This window comes from Thamnophis sirtalis, unplaced genomic scaffold (genome assembly GCF_051295495.1).
Source record: "Thamnophis sirtalis isolate CommonGarterSnake01/CBP01778 unplaced genomic scaffold, rThaSir2_p1.2 scaffold_1, whole genome shotgun sequence".
Classification (NCBI taxonomy): Eukaryota; Metazoa; Chordata; class Lepidosauria; order Squamata; family Natricidae; genus Thamnophis; species Thamnophis sirtalis.
In genome coordinates this window covers 36,124,080-36,151,067 of record NW_028261381.1, presented here as the reverse complement: position 1 = coordinate 36,151,067, position 26,988 = coordinate 36,124,080, and the positions used below count along the sequence as shown (strand labels likewise).

Below are 26,988 nucleotides of genomic sequence, written 5' to 3'. Positions count from 1 at the left end.
CAATCCCATGAGAGTCATTGTTTCTAGATTTTGGATGTATTTTGTAAGTCCATTTGTGGAACCTTGATTAAAAAATTGTTGCCCCATGCACCGTTCACCCAGCTAAAAATTACAGACGTGAGAATTTTAATTTTATTTATTTGCATCCTGCCTTTATTACTTTTTACAAATAACTCAAGGCGGTAAACTTATCCAACATATCTTCCTCCTCCCATTTTCCCCTCAACAACAACCCTGTGAGGTTTGTTTGTAAAGCTTGAAAGACACTCATTCCCCTAAAATCCCCCATTTGGCTTTCATGGCTAAGGCAGAACTAGAATTCATAGTCTCCCACTTTCTACCCTGGTGCCTTAACCACTAGACAAAGCTGTCTCTCACTTTAATAATAAATAGATTGAAAAATGCTTCGTTAACCAGAATAACCACTGATTAAACCTTTAAAAATACATTTATTTTTCAGTTATTGCTCTTACATTTCCTTGTTCTGTGCTAGACTTATTGATAGCTTTATCCAGTTTTTATTGGTGGTGTTTTTAGAATTCTTTCTGTGCTTTTCTTTTTTACATTAGTTCCCATGGGACAAAAATCATTACAAAAAATAAAATAAATGAATGCACACATATTTCTGGAATTTATTTATGGGTTTAAAAGTGACTGCTACAGAAAGAGGGGAAGATGTGGAGTTGTTGTAATATATCATAGTATTTTCCCCCCAGAATAATAAGAAGCAACTTAGAAAAGGGAAGTTCTTAATTTTTAACACTGGGTGTAAAACAAGGCAAATAAAATTTCATCTGAATAATCAGTTTCCCTGAAATGCATTCAGAAGCAGATGGTAATCAGCAAAGTATGTTCCAATTTTAGAGTTATGATTTTATGGCCCTATTGCTGTACCTATATCTCAAAAAGCCAATTGTAGATGCCAGAAAATATCTGGCATGTCACATGTATGAAAAGAATTTTGATAAATGTGTACAGCAGTTAAAATATTGGATGGCTATCAGGGAGAACCGGGTTACAATCGCCTTCAGCCACAGAAGCTTATAGGGTAAGTGACTTGGGCCTAGTTACTCTCATGGAACCTAACAGAGTCTTTGTCATGGGAAAAATGGGAAGAAGAAAATGGAAAATGCCCAGTGCGCCTGAAAAGGAGGCAGGATGTAAATCAAATCAAGGAAATTAATTAGATTTGTTTGGAGGCAATGTAAACATATTGGTCGACATGCATGTAAGATGATTACAAATAATAGCGATTTTTTGAGAACCAGGGATTCTTACAAATATTGTTTAATGTGTTGGTTCCACAGGGCACTAAAACTCTCTTCAAAAGCCACAGAGAAGTCAAAAGATTGCATGGCAAAAATTTTAGGACTTGTTTGGTATTGCTTTGAAAACAGTGATGATGGAGGAAGAACATAGGGGAAAAGTTATCCAAAATCAAAGTCTAGGAGCATGAAAATAAAATCTCCTTCCCGAGAGGGATAGGAGAGAGGGTAGGAGGGGGGAAGAGGAGGAGAGAAATGAGGAGTGGAAAGGGGAGAGAGGAGTGGGAGAGAGGAAGGGGAAGTAGAGAAGGGAAGGAGGACAGAGAGAAGAAAGGAAGTAGGGAGGAATGAGAGAGGGAGAAGAAAGTGAATGCACAAATATAGTGTATAGAGAGCAGAAAGGCCAATAACTGGTGTTTTCTTTTTCTTTTGGGGAATTGATGATAAGATGAATTGATATAAACATTTAATAATATAATATGATGTTGACTACGTAGTAGTATACATGCAATTATATGTTATGAAAATGAAAAATAAAAAACTTTATGAAAAAAAAAATCTCCTTCCTGTGAAACATCAATATTCCATAGCATTTACAAGTAGTCCTTGACTTACAACTATTTGTTCAGTGACTGTTCAAAGTTACAATGACACTGAAAAAAAAAAGATTTATGACTGTTTTTCACACTTAAGACTGATGCAGCATCCCCATGGTCAGGTGATCAAAATTCAGACACGTGGCAACTGGCATGTATTTTATATGATGGTTGCAATGTCCCAGGGTCATGTGGTCCCCTTTTGAGACCTTCTGATGAGCAATAGGGAAGCCAGATTCACTTGACAATCATGTTATTAACGTAACAACTGCAGTGATTCAAGAAAGGTTGTAAAATGGGACAACTCACTTAACAGCTCTCTTGCTTAGCAACAGAAATTTTGGGCTCAGTTGTGGTTGTAAGCCAAGGACCACCTGTATTTTTTTAATAGTGCAGAATATCAAGGAAAACAACTCAGCAGAATCTCTTGGCATCCAGAATTGAAGAGTGATTCCAAAAATGTTGCCAAGCAAACTGCATGGACTTGCCCCTGTAGTCATCAGAAATCGAGACTGACTGGAAGGCACAAAAATACCAAAGGTCATGACCCAGCATCATGATATATTGGGATGATGTTATCTTATCTAGCTTATTTCCATATTAGCCAAAGGCTAGAACAAAAACACAGAAGCACAGACTCCTGCAATGAATAAACCAGTACGGTCAATCAAGATTGCTTCTGATTGTAGTGTCTTTTCTGCCAGTTTATCTTTAGACATTAATTTGCCAACTTCTTTTATATTCAAGGTTGGATGATTGCTGCAGGTAACAGTCACTCCAATTGGGAAATTAATTATATTGTGAACAGAACAATATGGAAATTAATTGCTTTCAGACAAAGTAGAATTATCCTTTTCTTTCTTTCTTTCTTTCTTTCTTTCTTTCTTTCTTTCTTTCTTTCTTTCTTTCTTTCTTTCTTCCTTCCTTCCTTCCTTCCTTCCTTCCTTTCTCTCTCCTTCCTTCCTTCCTTTTTCCTGATTAAAGGCTCAGTAAAAAGAATAGTGGGGATAAAATTCCACATTGGAAGGCAATCCATTCATTTATATAAGCACCCAGTTGTCCTGGTTTCCTGATGGGAAGCTGGGGGTGTTTGTCTTTAGTAGGGAGGGGCCATTGGAAAGAGAGCATAAAAAACATGGGGAACAGTGACTCTGGAATGGAGCTTCCATCAATTTGTTGCATTGCTAGTTGAGGGAAACTTTTGGTGGTACTCATGATTCTTTCTCCTTGCCTTCCTGTATTGCAGCAGTTGCTTCTGGGATCACAGATAAGTGGTAGGTCTTGAAAGAAAAGGAGGGGGAGAAACATATTTCACCTGTAGCTGTTGACTTGGATTTCCCTCCTTCCTGAGAGATGATGAATATCACCAATGAGAGGAGACTTTCCCCATCACCGCAAAAGAAGCTATTAATGAAATGTCAAGGTTGAGTTCCATTCAGAAATGGGGGGGGCACGTTAGAAAGGGGAATATTGGTGTTATTTATACCATAGTGTTATGACCACAGCTGTCAAAGCATAATGCAGTTTTCCACCACCGTGAAGGAGAATAATCAGTAAATAAGTAAGGGAGGAGAAATAAAAAGCCGAGGCTGATGAAAACCATGCAAAATAAATCTACCTTGAAGAAAGAAATGCTTGAGAGAGGAGGCTGCAAAGAACCGAGAACAAAGAAGGCTTTCTGAAGAGCAGGTGCTTGCTTTTTTTAGTCACCTCCAATGGAAATAGCAAATAGGGGGGAAAGAAATTTGTTTTCACTGTGTGTTCCCATGCAGAGAGACAATTTTACCTGTTGATCTTATGACCTTCTGTTAATCAGTGGCCTAATAGTAGTACAGTATACGTAGGGTAGATAGGAAAAACCTTTGGGTTGGCCAAGATGTCCCTGCATTCTATGTTTTATTCATCTGTTGGGCATTCATTCCATAGAACCAACTATGAGAATATATTAATATTATATAGGATGGGTGTAAATATGCAGCAGTTTGAGACTGTGGAGTCAGAAGGAGTCCTCACTTAAATGACCCCAATTGGGACCAATAATTCTGTCACTAAGCAATGTGGTTGTTAAGCAAGATGTCACGTGAACATGGCTTGAGATTTTACTCGTGGCTTTCCTGCTGCTATAGTATGTAGTGTTCACCTTTCTCCATGCCAAGAGTTTTATTACAGGTAGTCCTCAACTTATAACTATCCATTTAGTGACCATTCAGAATTAGAATGGCACTGAAAAAAATAGTTTATGACTATTTTTCATACTTACAACATTTGCAGCATCCCCATGGGCAAAATTTGGGCTCTTGGCAACTGGCCTGTATTTATGACGGTTGCAGTGTCCCAGGATCATATGACCTCCTTTTGCAACCTTCTGACAAGCAAAGTCAATTGAGATGCCAGGTTCACTTAACAACCATGTCACTAACTGAACAACTGCAGTGAGACACTTAATTGTGGCAGGAAAAGTTACAAAATGGGGCAAAACTCACTTATCTTTCTCAGCAAAGGAAAGTTTGGGCTCAGTTGTGATTGTAAGTTGATGACTATTTGTATTCATTTAAAAAATAAAATGCCTATTGATGAAGATTGTTTCTGACTAATAAACGTTTATTTAAAGGCATACATTTTTATGAGCTACAGCTAACTTTATCAGATGTGACAGAGATCTTATGGAACTAGTATCAACTCTTTGATGTTATCATTATTATCATTAATCATTGCAGAGTCAACCAGATGTTCAGACTGGATTTGGCATTTTTGTCTACCTATCGAGTCCTTACCAAGGACCTGGGATAGGCAAATCTGGATGTTTGACGGTATTACAGATATTGTTGCAGGATGGAAGCAGTTCCAAGTAAAGTCGCCTTCTGCAATTGACTGATGGCAAATTTGTCATTGCCTATGGTGTTTAAGTGGTGATCCAGTTGTTTTGGGACTGCACCCAAAGCACCTATTACTATTGGTACTACCCTTTTGCCATAGTCATTCTATTTCTATTTGTAGGTCTTTGTATTTTGTTATCTTCTCCAGTTCATCATCATCATCATCATCATCATCATCATCATCATCATCATCATCATCATCATCATCATCCTGTAGTTAATCTTTGGTGAGATTCACAGCCTTTGGGGCTGCTTGGTAGCTCAACAGCTCCAGTCATAACCAAATACCTAGGAACTGTTAAGATAGTGTCGGAGGATATAAGCTGTTCCAAGTAGGGTGGTTTTTTGTAGAATCAGAATGTTCAGGTCAGATAAATTTAGAATTTCCAAATAGTAAGGTAGCCCTTTAGGTATTGCTCCAAGGGTTCCAATTACAATTGGGGCAATACACAATTTCTTTTTCCACAGTCGCTCAACTTCAATTTGCACGTTCCTGTACTTTGTGATTTTTTCTTGCTGCTTATCTTCAATTCGTGCATCTCCAGGTATTGCAATGTCAATGAACCGTACTTTTTTCTTTTCAACTATTGTTATGTCAGGTGTGTTGTAGGCCAAGTGCCTGTCAGTCTGAATTCTGAAATCCCACAAGATCTTGACTTTTTCATTCTCTAGAACTTTCTGAACCTGATGTTCCCAGTGGTTTTTGCTGTACTCAAATCCAAACTTCTGGCACAATTTCTAGTGAATGATTTTAGCAATTCGGTCATGGTGTTGTAGGTAGTTAGAATTTTGTTGCACCCACTGATCAAATGGTCGACTGTCTCATCTTTCTCATTACATAGGCGAGATTTGCTGTTCGTGGTAACATGCTGAATTTTTTCCTTCATGCAATTTATGGCTAAGGCTTGTTCTTGAGCTGCCAAAATAAAGCCTTCTGTTTCTTTTTTCAGTGCTCCTGATCTTAACCAGTTCCAAGTTAGCTTTTAGTCAGCTTTGTCTTCAATACTTTTCAAGTATTGGCTATGCATAGCTTTGTTTTTCCAATTTTCAGCTTGCTTCTCAATTACTTCTTTCTTGTATTCAGCTTTCGACTTAGTTGTCTTTAAAAGGCCTCCTTTATTGACTTCCTTAAGCATTGGTTCTTCACTTTTCTGGATGTAGTCATTCAAGCTGTGTCTCTCTTCTTCCGCAGTCTGCTTTACTTGTAGGAATCCTCGACCACGCTCTGCTCTTGGTAGATATACTTGGTCAACATCACTTTTAGGGTGCAAGGCATGATTCTTTGTCATAAGTTTCCTTGTTTTTCTGTCCAAATTGTCCAACTCCATCTGGGTTCAGTCAATTATTTCTGCAGAGTATCAAATCACAGGTATAACTCAGGTATTTATTACTTTTATAATGTTCCCTCCACTCAAATTGGACTTTAATATCTTGTGAATTCATTGAATGTACTTGGCTGAAGTTGATTCCTTGTCTTTATTATGCATTAAGTCAGAGGCCTGACTTAGGTTACTTGTAACCTTCTTCTGGTTTTACTGCCTTTATCATGTCTTTATTCTCAAGTTCTATTCCATCATCTTCTATGACCTTGCCTGCTTTAATTGCCATTGTTGCACATTTATCAATTCCAAATTGCATGCCAATGTCTTGGCTAAATTCTTTTGTGCTTTCAATTAATAAATTGAGTTCAGCTTTTGTTTTACCAAACAGCTTCAAATCATCCATGTACACCAAGTGCGAAATTTTCAGTCCTTTCTTTGCAAGTTCGTATCCACAGTTCACCTTCTTCAAAATGATTGTCAGTGGTAACATTGACAGTATAAAAAGTAGAGGTGAAAGGGAATCACCCTGGAAAATGCCTTGTTTAATTTCAACTTCACCCAGTACTTCTTCATTAGCTATAAGCTTCGTTTTCCAGAGGTTCATTGAAGTTTCCATGAATTTTTGTATGTTGCTGCTGATGCCAAAGATGATTATGATGATAATAATAATAATAATGATAATAATTATTTCTTTTATTCATTAAACATGAGACTCAGTAAACTGAACATTTAAAAATGTTAAAATTGTTGTTGTTGTTGTTGTTGTTGTTGTTGTTATTGTTGTTAATGTAGCTGATGTAATCTGCCTCTTGCATTCCAAGAACTCAGCAGGTGACCTATAAAACATTGAAACCCAAAGCAATACATAAAATAAAACACAAAGAGTTGCAGACTCAATGGTTTTCTATAGATGAATGCTGGTTCTAGTTCAGTTCTCTTTTCATATATTTGATACTACTTCTGCTCATAAAGTGTCAAGCCAGAATAAATTAATCACTGGGATAATATAGTGTTATTGATTTTTCCCCCACCAGGATATAATTTGGATTATTGTAATAAAATATCACAAGCAATAACTAAAAACACATTCAATTAGTTTCTTTGCTGTATATTCTCTGCATGAAGAAACAAATATGATATATTTCACAGTCAGTCGCTCTACTGAGTTTTCTTTTTAAATTTTCATTTAGCAGATGAAACTAATTGAAATGTTTCAATTTTTGGTTTCAGATAAATGTAAGATTTCAGAAATAATTTTAAAAACTAATAGTACCTTAGTTTAAGTGGTTTTCTAGTAGAATTATTTCACAGGTTGTTGAACACAATTTATCATACCAAAAGTAATTAATAAAGCTATGAAAGTGGGTAAAAATCTTTAGAAACATCCAGACTGGTAAACTTTTCAATATTTGCAAGGTAAATATTTGAAATGCAGAGGCTTTATTTGCCCATAGAATTTATTAACCTATCTCTCTTTTAATATATAACCCGGGGCTGGAAGATGTTAAACGGAGAAGTCTGTGTGACAAGGATATATAGCTGTTCACATTGTGGTATTTAGGCTGAGGAACAAAAACTTTATAAGGAACAAAAGCATACAATTCTGAAAGAAGTCCCTAGAAAATTGCCTGGGTGTGTATATGTACATAAGCAAGCAACCATGCCATTTTTCAAACTTGAATATCAAGAAAATAAACTGTGCATATAGGTCATGAAGTTATCATCATCATCATCATCATCATCATCATCATCATCATCATCATCATCATCATCATCATCATCATCATCATTGTTATTATCCCAGACTCAGGTGGTCAAGTGTTTACTAAAAAAAAACCTCTAACATTTTTACATGTTCCAAGGATTTATTAAGGGCTTTCCATAAAGAGCTTTAGTACCATTCCCAAATCAATCCCATGTCCCAACAATCACATAACATCCTCCTCCTAGGGCAGCTAAGCCAATTTTCTTTTCAATAGAACAGAATATTTGCAGTTCAGGATTGAATTGTGTAGTCTTTGCTATTCTTTGAGCTTGGCTTTTTTCTTGCAGATGTTTCATTACCCATCTAGGTAACAGCTTCAGTGCTAGAAGGGGTAGGATTTGCTCTTTATATACTGTGGTTTACCCTATCAGTGTTGGGGGAGGAATTTTTGCTTTCTTCTTGATAGTTCCTTGAATAGATTGTTTACTATTTGATTGTTTGTCTGAACAGGTAATTCCTTTATTGGGGTATTGTTATTGCTTGATTTTTGGTCTGATATTGATCCTGGTGTTAATCTCTACTTGTCTGGGAATTAATTACTGGTAAGGAATTGGGGGGTTTGTTTCTTTTTTGTTTCTTTTTTATTGTCTCTTTTGAATGGCATGCAGATGTTGTTTACCTCTGTGTGCCTGATGATTTGTCTGAGTACCAGGCTTCCAGCAATTCTCTAACACTTTTGGACTTAGCATAGGTCTAAGGATGCTCAATTTCCCAGTTAAAACTATGATTAAGCCCATGTGTTTTGCAATAAAGGAGATCTCATCATATCTTCTGAATGCTAGTTGGAGTTTATGGGTGCCCTCCAGTGGTGGGTTGCAGGCAGTACGCCCCGGTACCGGTGTACCGGTGCCTGCCCGGAGTACCGGGTACCGAGGGCCCACCCGCCCGCCCGTCATCCTTACCTGTCTTTAAACTCTTCGGCACTTCCACTCATGCGCACGGCGTATACAGCACCTGTGTGACGCTCCGCCGAGCAGCTGGAGCATTGCGAAGGCTCGTGGAGCCGTCGCTGGAGGGTAGAATGCATGCGCGCTCTGCGCATGTGTGAGTGCAATGTACGTGTGCCTGCGCACTGCACGTGTTCATGTGGAGGATGTTGGGCCCTGTTGCAACCATACCGGTTGCAACGGGATCTGTAACCCACCACTGGTGCCCCTCTGCTAGTCTTCTGAACCGGGAGGCTCTTGCAACAGTCACTCATGCCCTTGTGACCTCAAGACTGGACTACTGCAATGCGCTCTACATGGGGCAGCCCTTGAAGAGCATTCGGAGACTCCAGCTTGTCCAGAATCCAGCCGCATGAGCGATTGTGGGTGCACCTTGGTACACCCATGTTACACCTATCCTCCGCAAGCTGCACTGGCTGCCTATTGGTCTCCGGTTACGCTTCAAGGTGCTAGTCGTCACTTATAAAGCCCTTCATGATATTGGACCTGGGTACTTGAGAGACCGCCTGCTGCCAATTACCTCCCAAAGACCTATCAGATCCCACAGACTAGGCCTCCTCTGAATTCTATCTGCTGGCCAATGCCGATTGTCGACCACCCGGAGGAGGGCCTTCTCTGTGGCTGCTCCGGTCCTCTGGAATGATCTCCCCGTGGAGATTCGGACCCTCTCCACCCTTCAGGCTTTCCGCAAAGCCGTCAAAACCTGGCTGTTCCAACAGGCCTGAGGCTGATGAGTTCCCATCCCCACTCGAATTGTGTGGCTGTTGACTGCTTTTAAATTGTTTCTGTATTTTGTTTCTTTGTTTTTATTGTTTTTGTCTGTATTATTCCCTTCCCCTTCGGTTTGTTAGCCGCCCTGAGTCCCTCCGGGAATAGGGTGGCATACAAGTGCAATAAGCCTTATAACCTTAACCTTAACCTTCTGTTGGTTTTACCTACATAGTGACTGTTACAGTCCACTGTACAGATAATGAAATGTTTGCAAGAAAACAACCAAACTCAAGAGAGCACCAAGAGCTTCACAATTTTCTTTTCACATGCAAACTGAAATGCTGAACTTGCAGGGACTAGGGATTGACAGCTTTCCCATTGGTAGGGAGTCCCACCCAAACTGCCACTGGCTTCTTGGCTAGTCTCACTCCCAACTGTAAAGTATACTTCCCTGCTTGCTTGTTCTGGTTTCTGAGGTATTCCCCCACCCCCCAGCCAGTCAGACTGGTTTTTTATTTTTTTTTCTCCTTCATGCAATTTAGCCTAGCAAGATGAGGGGGGGCATTTTTGCTGGAGGGCAGTTTCTGTGCTCCCTAATTGGTTGGTTCTGGATGTTCTTAAAAGGTGTAGTGTAGTGAATACCATTATAGGCCATTATGACAGTGATTGGACATTTGCTTACGGGCCTGTCTCTGTGGACATATTATATATGGGCTGAAGTCTATAAGTTGGTCCTTTTAAAATAGTCTACAAGTAGACAAATGATCTAGCAAGTCCTTTTGAGAGTTTAGGGCGTGTGGCATGTTTAGGTATCAGTAGGAGGGATGCTACTCAGATGTGAGGAAGGGCAGCAAAGAGGAAATGGCCTACTCAGGTCTCTAATTGCCCTTAATAAGTATCCTAGGGGGGGGGGGAGCTGCCCTTGCAGAGATGCATACCATAGAGTTAACACTTTCCTTCCTGCATTATGCCTTTCTTGAGAGGAAGAAAATAAACTCATCTCATCTTCTCCAGGATAACTTTTCTGCTAGCGAACTAGATAACAAGCAGATAGCCTATCAGCTTCATATTTGCATCCCTAAGGTTAGTATTTTCAGGTCAATGAGAGAAAGGGGAATTTGTGCCATGAGGGAATCTCTCTGGCTTTGACTGATCACAGTCAGGATGAGATTAAACAATTATCACAGTTCTAGATAAGGAAACTGGTTTGTGATAGATGCCTAATCTGATTTGTTAAGCATACATTCACAGGTCATATTCTCTGTGGGATAATTTGTGGTCAGAATTAAATTATGTAAGGCGGGGGGCAAATACTTTAGTTTGGATTTCAGTCTGGATTGATCTGATTTTTCATTTTCAAAACAACACACAAAACAAAACACTATACAGAGTCCTCAAGATTCTGCAAGGCAGCTTAAATATATAGATATTTGTATGTGTTGGTGTGTGTGTGTGTGTTCATGGAAGTTTGTACAGTAATGCACATATACTAATCATTGTATTATATCGCAAAATGTCTGTGTACATTAAGAAAGCAGTAATGGAAAATATTTGGAGAATTATGCATCAAAATAATGAGGAATAGTTACAAATTCCAATGGAAACTTGAAAAAGAAAACAGATTCAAAGAACCAAATTTGACATGCTTATAAAAAAAGGAAGACCGGAAATTCACAGATTTGCATTGCCCAAGGCCATCTACTTTTTTTCTTTTTCTGATGTCTCTTTCATTGTGTTTCAAGTTGCGGAGAGAGTACAGATCTCTTACCATGCAGAGATCCAAACTGATCTATTGTTTTAATATGGGCCAAGAAGCCTCAAACTAACTCAGAAAACTCCACGTGGGAGTCTTGCACATGGTCTTTGGTTTCGAATTATTCTGGCATCACAGATCAAATCGGCAGGAAATGACAGGAAGGACTGCAAAAGTTCTGAATTCATATTTTGACTGGTTGACATGCTACCTTATATTACTAGTGCATATGTGTCAAATACATTTACCTTGTATACTTGCTTTGCCTCAAGCAATTCATATTTAAGCATCAACATTTAGAAAGAAACTTATGTGGTACAGGTGCAGTTTTGTGTTTTGCTTTGTATAATAGGCTATTAGAGGCACCCGTTCATGTCTGATATACAATAAATGGAACTTATGTTCCTGTGGTGGACAAACATTAAATGCTCCCCAAATAGATAGAAGTTGAGACATGTATAAGTTACATTAGGTTGTAAACTATTTACCTAATGGGATGCTTGAAGAATACTATACAGTGTGATACAGGGAAATCCAGGGATTTTAGCAGCATATGCAGCCAATGTTTATGATCTTTTTAGAATCTTTTAAAGGCAACCTACTGTTCCTATCTGACTTTGGTGGTTAGCCATCCAAATATTACTAAACTGAAATAATCCACAGTGTTCTGCAGGCAAAAATCTCTGTGAAGTATTTAATTGCCTCTTTCAAACAGCCTTGTTCTAACTTGGAAGCAAAAGAATCTCAGCAGAGCAAAACAGAAAAAAAGCCCAGCCAATCCCTATCTGCTTGGTGACAAACAGATACAAAGATCTTTAAGATGGCGGCATTGTATTCTGGAAGCAGTACTCTTTCACTGAAACTACCATTTATATGCAAGGACCTTTAATGATGCAACTGTCACAGAAGTGTGTCTGATGGAAATTTTCAGCCCTGTCTTCTGAATTCCGGTGGCATGGAATAATATATTTTCAGGAAATGATTGGGTTTCCTTTTAGCAGCAAGAGTCTTTGGGTGGAAACAGGAGATGTAGAAGGTTGCTTTGTAGCAGCCAAAACTGGAGGGGAATTTTCCCTAAGAAGAATACTTGGATAGCTGGATGTGATAAGGAGAAGCTGGTTTGACATTTCTTGGAAATCTTTTAATTTAATTTGAATCATTGCAGTTGTTAAGGTAGTAGTACGGTTGTTAAGAGAATCCGGTTTCCCCATTGATTTTGCTCGTCAAAAAGGTCTCTAAAGTTGATCACATGACTCAGGGACGTGATTTCCTGACAGTGAGAATAATCAATCAGTGGAATAGTTCGCCTTCAGAAGTTGTGGATGCTAGAACACTGGAGGATTTTGGGAAGAGATTGGACAACCTTTTGTCTGAAATGGTATAGGGTTTCCTGTTTGAGCAAGGGGTTGGTCTAGAAGACCTCCAATAGAATATTCTATTATTCTGACTGGTGGAAGTTAAATACCACAGTATCCTACTATCTTAGACAAATTAATGAAGAGTAAAGGAGATGACTTGAGTAGGAATGAACATCTTCCTAGAGTCCTAGATCAGAACGTAAAACTTAGAACAACTAAATACACTCTGAGAATAGAATACAATCTCATTAAGTATCTCACTACTTCTGGGACTTAGCTATCATATAGATGGTTTCAGATTGTTTCTTTTTAAGAAAAAAATCCATATACCATTGGTCTGATTAGCCAACCAGCTCAAAGGTTGAATTAGTTGAGGATGTAGTTCCTTGTAAAAAATCTACATCCCACTGAGATGTGCTCTAAATTTTCAATTTCAACAGCAGCCTGGGAGCAACGTCTATGTGGAAAAGGTGGTAATATCTACTATTCACAATGATGATCTGAGTATTCATTTTGGGACAATTACCTGTTCATAAACATGTCAAGACTGTTACTTAATTTAGAGACATTACCTAATGAAGGATAAATTGCCTGTGAACTCTGTCTGGTACTTTCTAAATCTCTAAATTTGATCCATTCAAGTTTAGAACCCAGGTGGTGTTTTTTTTATTTTTTTAAATTCCTCTGCTGCTCCTCCTGCCAGGATATTTTGCTCTCCTGTGTAGACCAAACCTTTCCAGTAGGAGGCAGGAACAGCTTAGCTTCGCAGTGCTGATTTTCCCCCTAATTATCTTCATTCCATCAACAGTGTTATGAGGCTAATATTGTTGAGATTATGTTAAATATACTCAGTCCTCTTGCTCTTTTTATAACCAAGTGGCATTTCTCTCCTTTTCTCAGTCCCCCTCCCCTCCCTTATAGGTATGAGAGCATTAAGCTCTGAGGTACATTGACGGTATGCTATTACTCTGTCGCAAGCTGGCCGTAGCTTTTGTTCAGATCCTCCTAGTTTCAGGCAACTGGATTTTAGCCAAGAACATCAACTTCTATAACGTGAGACTTCCAGTAGACTGTAAGTAGACCGTTCCAGTTCTTTGGCATCAGTAAATAACTCTTTTCCAAACATTTCCAACCATTTTATGTTAAGCCCTTCAAACCTTTTTAAAAGGTTATTTTATATTGCAATTATGCATGGGCCTAAAAGCAAAACATTAATTTGACTGTCTTCAGTGATAGTTAATTATTAGGTGGAATGCCTGATTAATGGCCTAAAATGTGCACCTGGGTGTTCATCTGATTAAGTTATAATACCTTTTTATTGCCTTCCCTATGTGCTTCTAATACTTTTGCTGTGTGCACAGTTTGCAAAGGTTCTGCAGCAATTCTTGAGCACTGCAGTTTTTGATGTTTGTCCTGTTTGATGGACGGTGCATCAGAAAAAGCCCAGTGCATGCTACTTCAGTGAAGCGTTCAGGCATCTGATCTGTTTCTTGGCAAATGTGGCAACAGTATTAGTATTTTTATTCAATATGCATCAATGTTTAGGTGCAGAGCTAGATCTATTCCCCCTTTCCTCCCCAACAGCAGTTGAAAGGTAGGTTGAACAGAGAGAGAGCAATTGGATTGAAGTTACAGGGTGGTTTTCTATGGCCTATAGACCCTGCCTCTAATCCAACACTTTAACTAGTGGTATATAGGAAGTTGCAATGAGCAATATGGGCTGCTGGGGGTTTGCAGGGGTTCGGGAGAACCTCTAGCTAAGATTCTGTGCAGTTCAGAGAACCCCCAAATCCCACTCCTGGCTAACCCTCCCGCCCCTCCCCTCCCAGAAGTCCCCATATGGCCCATTTTGGATGCAAGTAAGTGCAGGGCGCGTGCAGAGGCTCGGGGAGGACAAAAAACAGGCCTGCCGGACATTTGGGAAGCCCGTTTCCAACCTCCAGAGGGTCTCTGGAGCCTGGGGAGGCCGTTTTCGCTCTCCCAGAGTCTTGAGGAAATACTCTGGAGCCCAGGGAGGGCAAAAATGCCCCCCTCCCGCTGTGGTGCAGGAGGCCAACTAGGTCATGCCCACCATAGCCACGGCCACCCACCAACCGGGCAGAGACCCCCTTGCTAAAATTTTTGAAGCCAACCCCTGAACATGTCTCATATAATTCATTGCAAAGGAAAAGAATATGTCCCACAATGGAGTAAAGCCTTGGCAACTTGTCAACTTTAAGACACCACGATGGCCGGGGAAGTTTGGGAGTTGAGAGCCACATGTCTGAAAGTTTCCCTTAAAGGAGTTCCTGGACTAAGCAAGTATTGGACTTAGCTATTCTCTCCTTGCATCTGGTACTCAGAGCTTGTTAATTCTGCATACTAATGGGCATGGCACGTATTTACTTTTAGGTCAACCCAAAAGAGGCTTTTCCAGAAGACAACTGAACTTTCTTAGTTTTTTTCCCCTTTTTCCAAGGTAAAAAAACCAAGTCCATTTACCTTTTGGAAAAGCATTTTTGGAATAATCATGATCTGGATGATTGAGAATCTCCATAGACATTCCTAGGGCAACCTTTCCCAGTTGGTGTGGTCTTCACATCCCAGAACGTTCATTTGTGGCTTTCCCGTCAGGAATTCTTGGAACTGAAGTCCACATATCTGGATAATGTCGATGTTATGGATCTGTTCTAGGTTCACTTGAACCAGTCTTCTAACACAATGTAAAGTTAAAATCAAGCTAAGCAAATTTTTGCACCTTTTAAAAGACTATTTTTTGCTTAATCACTTGAGGAGTAAATCCAAGTGAATGTAATGGGGCTTAGCTCTAATATGCTTACGCTTGTGTTAAGGGGGGAGAATGTTAATTGAAGCTAGTATATTGTAAAATAATTCCCTGCTGTTTTGGGACTAATTGAGGGGAATAGGAGAATTTAGAGTCATCAGAATAAAGTATTTAACATTTCCCTTCTTTCATTTAATTTTAAAGCTACTCCATTTCCAAGCAGCTTCAAGTGCTTTACTTGTGACAATGTTATTGACAATTTCAACTGTAACAGATGGGCTGAAGATAAGTGGTGTCCTCAGAGTAAGTATATGGAAAGCATTTATTTTAACTTTTCCAATTAACTCAGTCATATTAAGGGCTTCAGGTTGGTTAGCAGGATTTAGCAGTTCAGAGAACTAATGGCTTCTGGAATCTATAGCTGCTTTCCTGGATTCACTACAATGTTACATGAGATTAACAACAAAGGTGAAGTCTAAGTGTATTTCCACCTGTCAGATTTATAGCTGACCGTATGCTTATCTATAGTATCTTTTTGAAGTGTCAATATAAAGTTTAATGGCCAGTATCTATCTCATATGGCTGTTCCCTTTCTTCCAAAGCACCTGAAGGCCAGACAAGGAATAATGGTTTATTTGAAGAGAACAGGGGAAACTGAACAAGGAGAGATTCAACCTAGAAATAAGGAGGAACTTTCTGACAGTGAGAACAATCAACCAATGGAACAGAAGTTGCCTTCATCACTTGAGTGTTTTAAGAAGAGATTGGACTGCCATTTGTCAGAAATGGTGTAGGGTCTGCTGCTTGAACAGGGTGGGGATGAGCTGTTGGACTAGATGACCTATAAGGTCCCTTCCAATTCTGTTAATCTGTTATCCTCTTTTTTTGTTCAGTTGCACAGGAACTGAACAAAACAAGAGGAAAATCCTTCCTCATATGATCCAGAGCAAGCCAATATTAAACAGAAACGTATTTATCAGTGAAGAATATTTGTAGTTCAGGATTGAAATGAGAAATTCTTGGTGCTCTTGTTTGTTTTCTTGCTTGGTTGTTTTCTTGAAGATGTTTCATTACCCAAACTAGATAACATCATCAGTGCTAGTAAGCAGTGGGATTTGGTCTCAGTTTATATTCCAGTGCAGTGATGTCAAACTGGCAGCCCATGGGCTGGATGCCTCACGCACAGGCCATGACCCCCCCCCCCCCAGCTCCGCAAAGGGACAACAGACATTGCGATACATTGCTTGATCGCAACATGACATGGTGAATTTGACACCCGTGTTCTAGTGGTTTGCCCTGTCAGTGTTGGGGGGCGGGGGGAGATGACCAAAACACTTTCCCATCAGTAATCAGCACCCAGATGAGCATAGATTAACTCCAAGATTAACATCAGAGAAGCAGTGAAATAAACAATATTCCAACCAAGAAACTTCCAAATCAGCTAACAGGAAATAGCCAGTGGTGGGATTCAACCAGTTTGCACCTATTCGGGAGAACCAGTTGTTAACTTTCTAAGCAATTCAGAGAACTGGTTGTTGGAAGAATCTCATTTTATTGTTTTCCACTTTACAGGGCTAATCCTGTAAGGAAGGCAGGAAGGAAACATTCTGGTGTTGTTTCTAGCCTAATCTTTATTGCCCTGCTTACAGAAACTGCCTCTCTGGTTAACCCTTATTACATTGCAACAGCTAAGGCAAAGTGCTCATCGACCTGAGTGACATTGAGTTGGTCATGCCTTCACGGTCACATGATCGCTGAGCCACACTTACCCAGCTGGTCATTAGGGCAGAGAACCAGTTGTTAATTTATTTGAATCCCACCACTGGAAACAGCCTAACCAAAGAACCTCCAAAACCACTCCCACCACTACTGACAGGGCAGACCACTAGAATATAAACTGAGAGCAAACCCTACTCCTTACTAGCACCGATGATGTTACCTGCTTGGGTAATGAAATGTCTGCAAAAAAACAACCAAGCTCAGAGAACACCAAGGACCGCTTGAAATTGATTGATTGATGTGCTGCCCATCCTGTCAGAGGGATATAAATTTAATACATAAATTCTGACACTAATATAATATAAACTTCCCGACCTAAAGCCCAACAGACTTGAGAAGTTCAATCCCAGAATTCCCAGCTATTAGGACTATTGGTTTCTCCTCCACCATCTGCCCATGGTATGGAACTGCAACACAGCTGCTTTTCCTTCTGGGTGGGAAGGATTTTTGCCAAGAGAATGTAGGAAGGGTGGATTATGCATATTTTCCAACCATTAGGGGGCGGGGGGAAATCACTTGGGGCCTTCATGTGATAGAATCCCCATCAGCAATAGGGTGGGTGGTTGTACATAATTTCCACAAGTTGGGGAAAAAATTGCAGCCAATTGCGATATGTTGATGTGTGGACAGTCATCATTTTCAAAAAGGAAAAGGATCAGGAAATGTACACCCTAAGGTTAGAGAATACAGAAAAATAATATATGAAATGTTCCAGTCAAGAAAAAAACTTGGTTTATGTGTCAATAATTTTAGGTCAAGTATTCAGACATTGGTAGGATTTCGATTTTTAGTGAAAGAGCTAAGTCAGCATGTCTGAGCTTATAAAATATAATTGCAAAAGAATCCTGATGTTCCTTTTTGCTTTCTTCTCTCTCTTTCTCTCTCTTTTTTTGATTGTTTAGACACTCAGTACTGTTTAACGGTCCATCACTTTACTAATCATGGAAGGAGCCTCTCTGTCACCAAGAAATGTGCTACCAGGGAAGAATGCCATTTTGTTGGCTGCCATCACCACAGAGAAACTAGTCATACGGTAAGCATTGCATTTTGATATAAAGCTAACCCTTAGAACAAAGAAAGCCCTCTCAGTGCTGTAGATGGAATCTCCCCTTGGAATACTCGGTGATATTGACAGATGGCAAAAGACAAGATTGAGTTTCTGGCTGAGACTCATGATGGATCCAGATGAGTCTGAGCTTTCTTCCTGCATCTATCTATCTATCTATCTATCTCTCTCTCTCTCTCTCTCTCTCTCTCTCTCTCTCTCTCTCTCTCTCTCTCTCTCTCTCTCTCTCTCTCTCTCTCTCTCCCTCCCTCCCTCCCTCCCTCCCCCTCCCCCTCCCTCCCTCCCCCTCCCTCCCTCCCTCCCTCCCTCACTCTCTCTCCCTCTCTCTCCAAGAACAGTCTTGGGAGTTTTTATCTGCCATAAAATAGCTCTTAGTGTAAGAACGGCTAGGAATGGATCGCTTTCCAGATATGGAATTAAAGCTGCTTCATTTTGTAGTTTCTTGACTCCTTTAGAATACTGGTTCTCCTGTAGTTCAAAGATGACTATTTAACCTAAAGGCATTTTACTCATTGAGTAAATTATTAGGGTGAAATATTAGCCATCAGGATGAACATTGTGACTTCCTTTCAGTACACAGATACATAACATTGGTTATCTCAAACAGACGGACAAAATATATGTAGATTTAGAACTGTGATAATAATGTAATGTGGTATCAAAAGTCTTAAGAGGGGGATGGAAAAGCCCAGAAATACATATTATAAATTAAAACTACTCAATTAAAAACACTCTATTAATGAGATCCAATCTGTGGTGGGATTCAGCCAGTTCACACCACTTCAGGAGAACCGGTTGTTAACTTTCTGAGCAGTTTGGTGAACTGGTTGTTTGAAGAAATCATTAGGACAGAGAACTGGTTGTTAAATTATTTGAATCCCACCACTGGGTACAATCCATATTGAGAGCTAGTTTGATTAAGGTACCAAGTTAGAAACGTGGAGACGTGATGTCCTTGGTGCTCTCTGAGCTTGGTTGTTTTCTTGCAGACATTTCATTACCCAACTAAATAACATCACCAGTGAGAGATGTGTGTTCTATTCTAAGGAATAAGAAATGTCATAACAATGATGCTAACATAGGAACCAGATCTTGTAATAAATTCAGATGCCTATTTTGCTACCACATTTACATCAATAGCGCTACCTCAGGTCCCAACAACTTTACACATAATAGAAGCGCTTGCCAGCAATATCCCTCAAGATTTAGTGTAAGACAATTGGGATAAGCTTTGCACAGAAAAATTAATGGACACATATGATATTGGAACTCAAAACTATAATGTCAGAACATTTCAACCTCCTATGATCCTCCATTATAGATCACAAAATCAATTTGAAAAAACAAACTATACTAGCTGAATTGAGCAAGTCAGAGCTGAACTTGTATACATCAAAATTATTCAGGCTGGCTCAAAGTGTCAGCAAACATGGGTTTTTAACATATTATAGATTGTTAAGTTTTATATTGTACGTGCAATGTATCTTACATGTAGCTTGCATCCATTTTCCTTTCTCTTTTTCCTCATTCCACTTTAAACCCCACTGATGTCTAGCCATTCGATTGCATCTTCTAAATGAGCTGCAGTTTATAAAAGCTTATGCCTTTTAATAAATTTGGTAGTCTGAAAAGGTGCTTCCTGACTGCTCCTGAATTTTGGTTGCCATAGACTAACATGGCTTTCCTTGCATAATGCCTGCTTTTTATATCTTAGGGATTAAAATTTGGGATGTTTGCCAATACCGTTGCTAAGAAAGTTCCTTGTTATCTTCACCATCTACAATACCACAAAATTCTCTTATCTACTACAATCTTGTTAGCAATTTCACAGTTCTAATGGCATAAGCATTGGGCAAGTGTTCTAAAACCAAAGACAACAAAGGGGGAAAAGTAAAATTAGGGCATTCTCAACTTGTGTTATAAATTTAAAATAGGGAGAAACATGCTATCGATTTATGATCTGGAAGTTGAATAAAAGAAACTAAGTACAATCCAAATTTATTTTAGAAATCACTTCAGAAATCTCCAAGAAATTATACTAATTTTTGAATCTGTATTTAAGTAAAAATTTGGCCTCATTTTCTCTATTTTCAACAAAAGCAATTAGTTAAAATCTAATATTATTACCTTGGTGGCCCTGAATTGAAGAAGAAAAACTACAATCTATAAGAAAGTAGGGAGGGGAAGAGAGGGGGGGAGGGAGAGATTGTGAGGGTGGGGGGAATGGGGAGGGGAGAGAATGTGCCATCACGTTGTGGAGAAAATCTCCATGATAATCTATCCCTAACCTGGTCCTACAAGTCTTCCAATGTTACAATCCTTACCACTGTAATTGAGTCCAACCACATTGCTGTTAGTTATCCTCTTCTCTTTCCTTCCATCTTTTCTACCATCAGATCCTTTTCCAGAAAGATAAGTCTTCCCATAATATTCCAAAGTAGAATAATTTGAGCCTGGTTATTTGTTCTTCAAAAGAAAACTGGATTAATTTGTTCAATGACCTACTGCTTTATCTTGTTGGCTATTCACGGTGTTCTCAGGAGTCTTCTCCAAAATCAAAGTTCAAAACCACGCTTCCTATCCTGCTTCTTTAAAATCCAACTTTCACTTCCATAGAGTGTCATAGGGAATACCAGGGCTTGCAGGATTCTGATCTTTGTAGGTATAAACACATCACAGCAATATCTTTTCCAAGGCCTTCATGACTGCCGTATCTGTGGCAAATTTTCTGATTGCTTGTTTCTTTATTCTGGATGGTTAATCCTAGAAGACAGAATCTATTCACTACGTCAGTATCTTCACTGCCAGTTCTAAGACTGGTTGTTCTACCTGTTATCATTAGATTTGTCTTCTTTATATTTCATTTAGTCCCATTGTTTCCACTTTGCTCCTTAACTTTTATTACTACAGCTTTGCATTTTCAGCTATCAAGGTATGTCATGCAGGATATTAACTGCTAATGTTCACACTAGGGCTTCCTGACCTGTATATAAGTTTCTCATGAATACAATCTGAGATTCCCATTTTTTAAAATCATTTTCCATAGCTTGATGTGATAGACATAATTGAAGGCCTTGACCCTCACTTAAAATCTTATATCCCTATTTTTCAAAGAAATACATTCTAACATAAAACGATTCCTCCCCTGCTTGGAAATATTGTAGAATAAATTTTATTTAAACTAGTGGATAAGAATCTATAAACCACCAATAGAATAGAAAATAAGAACTCAATATTTTACAATATGGCAAATATTTTGGCCCAGATTTTCTGGAACCAATCAGGGTCATTAACCTTCTCTAACGGCACAGTTTAATTTTAATCACAATTTCTTGAAGAGAAAAAGGTGAGGTAAGATTAGTAATCTAATTCTGTGAGCCGTGGTAATTTTACATTTTGTAAAAAGAAGTCTATCTCATATTCTGGTAAGAAATTGGAACTTACCTAATTTGAAATAATTTTAAATGGTTTATGAATAAGTCTAAAATGTATATCTACTTTCCGAGAAATATCATAAATCAAAGTTTTGCTTAATTCGTTTTAAGAAAAAAAAATCAACATCTTAATCTCCCCTTTCCCTTTATCATTGCCTTGTACAAAATAATATAATTTCCATTTTGGAAGCTTAAATCTTGTTGCATTTATATTTTGCAGAAACAGAATCCTATATTGTTTTAGGAAATGGATGAGAAGCAGAAATGTTTTCCTTTATCAGAAGCATATACAATAATATGACCTCAAATGAGGTCATATGCTTTAGCACTATCACACACTAATCACAGTCATGAAATCCAACCCCTGTTAATATGGGAAAAATCTACCATTTCTGGTTCTATGTGCTTAATTTGTCATTCCACAGAGCTCTGTTGAGAAGCTATTAAAAGAAATATTTCAATTGTTGTCACCTAAGGCAACATGCTTCGAAGTAGTATGATTCTGACAACTCTGGCCTGTCCACACTTAAAAAAAAAATTTGCATCCCATCTTTTTTTCCACATTTAACTCAAGGTGGTAAAAACGCCTAATGCTCTTTCCTACGCTATTTTCTATAAAAGAACAATCCCTGTGAGCCAAAATGACTAGCCCAAAGTCACCCAGCCTTTTCATGCCTAAGGTGGGACTAGAACTCACAGTATCCTGGTTTTTAGATCAATCCCTTAACCACCATACAAAAACAGCTCTCCTGGCCCAGTATAGGCCATCGACTACTTTTAAGAACAGGAATGGACAATATCAATCTTCTCCCATGCACAGCCCAGTGCAAATGTTTCTCACACCTCTGCTTTCCCACATTGATTCAGAGCTGCTGTTTTCCAACTGCAACCATCTTAGGCCAACATCAGAGAGAATGGCCTTTATTGCCTTGTTCCATTCTAGTAACAGCTCCAATGCTGATTGGTTTGATGTCTAACACACCCTGCTTCTCCAGTGGCTGATCATTGCCTTATGAAGTTCTTTCATCCTGGACTGCTGGATGATTTTTTTAAAACAATCTCTCAGCGATCCAATGATGGAAAGTTAAGTCTGTGAACTAACCTCTCCACTAAAAGTCCATGCATGCCTTCATTCGTGAGTTCATGTTGCATTCACCCTTTTCAACTGCAGCTTCTGCCTAGATTAGATGAAGCATGTTATCTTTGATTTTCCACTCTGCATATTGTATTGCAAAGCTTCCCTTCCTTGCCTTTTAAAATAAATTTAAGATATACTTCGACAAGTAGTCCTTGACTTAACAACCATAACTGAGCCCAAAATTTCTGTTGCTAAGTGAGACATTGGTTAAGTGGGTTCCCCCCCCCCATTTTACAACCTTTCTTGCCACACTTGCTAAGTGAACCAGTGCAGTTGTTAAATTAGTAATACAATTATTAAGTGAATCTGGCTTCCCCATTGACTTTGCTGGTCAGAAGGTTGCAAAAAGGGAACACATGACCCCAGGACACTGCAACCGTCATAAATATGAATCAGTTGCCAAGTGTCTGAATTTTAATCACTTGACCATGGGGATGCCACAATGGTTGCAAGTGTGGAAATTGGTCATAAGTCACTTTTTTTCAGTGCTGTTGTAACTTTGAACAGTCACTAAGTGAACTGTTGTAAGTGGAGGACTACCTGTACTGTATTGTATTTCCGTGAGGCTGACCTATCTCGGTGTAACATTTCTATGGATTTTGTAGAAGAACATAGGGTCACAAAGAACCACCTATTCTTTATTGTTGATTTCCTTAATTATTTGTAGCATGGGAGTCACAATGGTACCATAGGATGGAGGGGAGGAAAGGTCTGATTCAGTGTCAAAAGAAATAATTTGGGAAGGAGACATGAATGCAGCTTTTGACACAGATCTCTAGAAAAGTCAAGGAAAGGCATAGGGACTAGTGAGAAGGGAATAACCCTTTAAAGCAGAAGTCTTCAACCCCTAGGCTGGTACCAGGCCGCAGCCTGTTTGGAACCAGACTGGGCAAGCAGCGGGCAAGCACTTGAATTGGAACCATCCCCTCTTCCTCTCTTGCCACCGCCACTAACGGTCCACAAGCCAGATAGGTTGGGGACCACTGCCTTAAAGGAGACGACATGTGGGATGGTCCACATGGAAGCTAACCAATAAGGACAAGAAGCAGAAAAATGACCACTCAGGGGGCCTTGCTTGACTGAATATCAGCCCAACCCAGGGCCGAGCTTCAGCTTTTGATGGGCTTAAGAAACCTCTGGCAGCATTCTGGTAGACAAGCAGCTTAGGCTGTCATGTAGAATTACTTTATGTCACACAAAACTACAACTTTAGATGGAAGGAATGAGGGATTTCTCTCAATTTCATTATGCTTCAACCTGCAGAAGAATGGCAGACTGTATTTTATGATTCCATACAAGTGCAAAGCAAACATAAAAACGTACACTTTAATACCCTGAAGCTCTTTACTTTCTTTTCTCTCCCCACCCACCCCTCCCCATCTTTTCTTTCGCATTTCTAGCCCTGGAGCTTGCAGTGGTACACATAGTGAAATATGGGCTTTGCTTAAAACGGCCTCAGAAGCAAGGCAGGGATGAATAACAGTTATTAAGATTCATAGCACAAAATGAGGCTTCAATGTTCAACATGGCTATCATGAGTTCTTCATAATCAGTAAAAGCAGGATTTATTACGCTGAATATACGCTTTGCTGAATTATAAATAATTCAAGGTTCAGATTTTCATCTATATAGAATTTAGATTTTTTTTTTTAAAGTACAGCTCTGATAATGCAGGTTCTCAGCCTTTTTGCTGTTTCTGGAAGCTGTATGATTAGTTTGCTAAGAGATTATTTACATATGCCTAGATATGTTTTGATCTGTACCATCTATGGACTCTTCCCGAGCGAGGGCACTAAGCCAAGATCAGTATCAATGCAGTATATAATTGGGAAGATGCTGTGTTTGGGCACTGCTCTAACAGAGAATCAAAGACCTCACTGCCCACTTTTGAAATGTCATTCTTGATTAAAATAGCCTCTCGTAACACGATAATTATGGTTACTTTCATGATCTTCTTGATGTAAAACCAGAGGTGGTATTCAGCCAGGTCTGACAGGATCTGGAGAACTGGTAGCAGAAATTTTGAGAGTGGGGAGGGAATGGGGATTTTGCAGTATCCTTCCCCTGCCGTGCCCACAGAACCGGTAGTAAAAAAAATTGAATTCCACCACTGTGTAAAACTAATAAAACTAATGTGTGCACTAGAACATTCCTCTTTGCTGCTTAAAAATGCAGATTTTTTCTGTGCACAAAGGAAGCCAGACTTCTGTATTATAACTAGAAAGCATGCAGCATGTTAATAGTAGTATTGAATTATGTTGCATCGTGTTGGTTAGACTACAGCATTGAAATTTGTTTCCACTTCAGATTTTTTCTTGGCAACAGATAACTGTTGCTTATTAATTTTTCTGCAACAATTACAAACCCAATAATTTGCCAAATTGTCAGTGTTCCAATATTTTCTGTTATTTTCCTGTATCTATTTTTTTTTCTTGATCTGAGAACCAGGATCACAATAAAATTGAAGTGTCAGTATATGAAGGATTGTACAGTTTATTGCATATTTTAGTTGTAAGTGTCCTTGTAGCTTCTGTCTCCTTCATTTCTTTGAATAGTGAAGGCGAGTGACAGTTCTCTTTCTTTCAAAGCTAGTAATCTCTTTAAATGCTCATTTCTGTGGTAAAGGCACCATTAGTTAATATAGCAATATGATATGCTGCATATAACCTGTGTTTTAATTCCAGTTGATTAGCAAAATTATTATGTAAATTTTAAAAGTTTTATTACAATATGCTATGCTGAATATAACCCGTGTTCTAACTCCAATTGGTTAGCAAAATTGCTATGTAGATTTTAAAAGTTGTGTTACTCTTTGAAAAGATTCCCAAGGAATTTAGCAGCAGCTATTTAATACATTATTAATAATTTACATGGACCTGGATGGTAGGTATATTGTATTTCATAAGGTGATGTTTTCTGTTAGTTGAAGATTGTATTTTACAATGCAGTATGCGCTGCCTCTAAAAAGAGAGCGTCTCTTTTCTTCAAAGAGGGTTATAATTTCCATGTGCAAATTGATGCAGATTTATTGATTGATTCCTTTAATCAAGAAGCACTATGGCTTCCATGTAATAACATTATCTATTACAATTTACAGGAATGCATTTCCTGCTGTGAAGGGATGATCTGCAATGTAGATGTACCTACAAATCACACAAATGCTGTTTTTGCAGTACTGCATGCCCGGAGGACATCAGGAGGTAGCAGACAAACTATTAGCATCTCCTTGCTGGTCATACTCATCATAGTTTTCAGGTTATGACATGACTCTCCTCAGGTAGAAGGAATTTGTTGTCTGGTAACATGAAGACAATCTCTGATGAAGAAGACCTCTAAGAGGTCTTTTGTATGGATAAAAGCACTGCTGGGTATTTGAAGACTGCTGGTCATAACATGGTAATGAAGACACACTCAGATCTTGGTGCCAAGAAAAACCAAGCACAATGGCCAAATATTATGTCAACTTGACTAGTTACCAGTAATATCAGAATTCTTTGTGTGGAACATAGAAGAACAATTTGTCCTTTGGCACGTTATTGTAGCAAGTTACTACTGTACAATTTTGAAGTATTAAAATTGTTCCTCACCTGAAATAATATGTTTTAGGGAAGTGATGATACAATATTATTTTATATCAAAATTCTTCCTAGTTTTGAGGGGTCCCTATCTACCTGCAATCCTGACCCATATCTGATGCTGTCCAACTTTTTGCTGTCCTTACTGTGAGGTCCTTTATTCTGAATACTACAGTAGCCACTGTAGTAGCATCATCGGATTGAGGGGGAAAGAGATGGAAATGGTAAGGTTTGACATTTTGGGAATGAAGACATCAGCATGTATCTGACTATACAAGTTTGGCTTGATACAATGGGTAAAATAGTTATTATTAGTTCTTTAAACTGCTTGCCCAGTTAGTTCCATCCCTCAAATATCAATATAACAACACTGTGCCTTTTCTCCGTATTGCCCTTGCTGGCCATGATTTCCAAACAATATCACTGTGGTAGGATTACCTCTTCGTGATGAGTTGCCCTTATGCTAGAGAACTGGGGAATTATCCAAACCATCTAGGGAAGTAGAGAGTTCAAAACAACTAGTTGGTTTGCTCCACACTGAGAAATATGAACAGAAAAAAATTATGATAGTTAAACCTAGAATAATGGGCTACCAACTTTGCTTGAAGTGGCCACCGTTTCCTTAGTGATCAAAGACAA

The 26,988-nt window shown here is 38.9% G+C and overlaps 1 protein-coding gene across 1 annotated transcript in view; it reads left to right on the top strand.

Annotated features, from left to right (window-relative positions):
* LYPD6B (LY6/PLAUR domain containing 6B) overlaps positions 1 to 26,606 on the top strand; it is an 84,298-nt gene extending 57,692 nt beyond the window's left edge. Inside the window, exons 2-5 of the mRNA XM_087711606.1 lie at positions 13,494 to 13,665; positions 15,562 to 15,660; positions 18,039 to 18,169; positions 25,872 to 26,606. Of these exons, the coding sequence (XP_087567732.1) occupies positions 13,551 to 13,665; positions 15,562 to 15,660; positions 18,039 to 18,169; positions 25,872 to 26,036 (510 nt within the window). The 5' untranslated portion in view covers positions 13,494 to 13,550 and the 3' untranslated portion in view covers positions 26,037 to 26,606. The remainder of the gene's footprint in view (positions 1 to 13,493; positions 13,666 to 15,561; positions 15,661 to 18,038; positions 18,170 to 25,871) is intronic.
* The last annotated feature ends 382 nt before the right edge of the window (positions 26,607 to 26,988 follow it).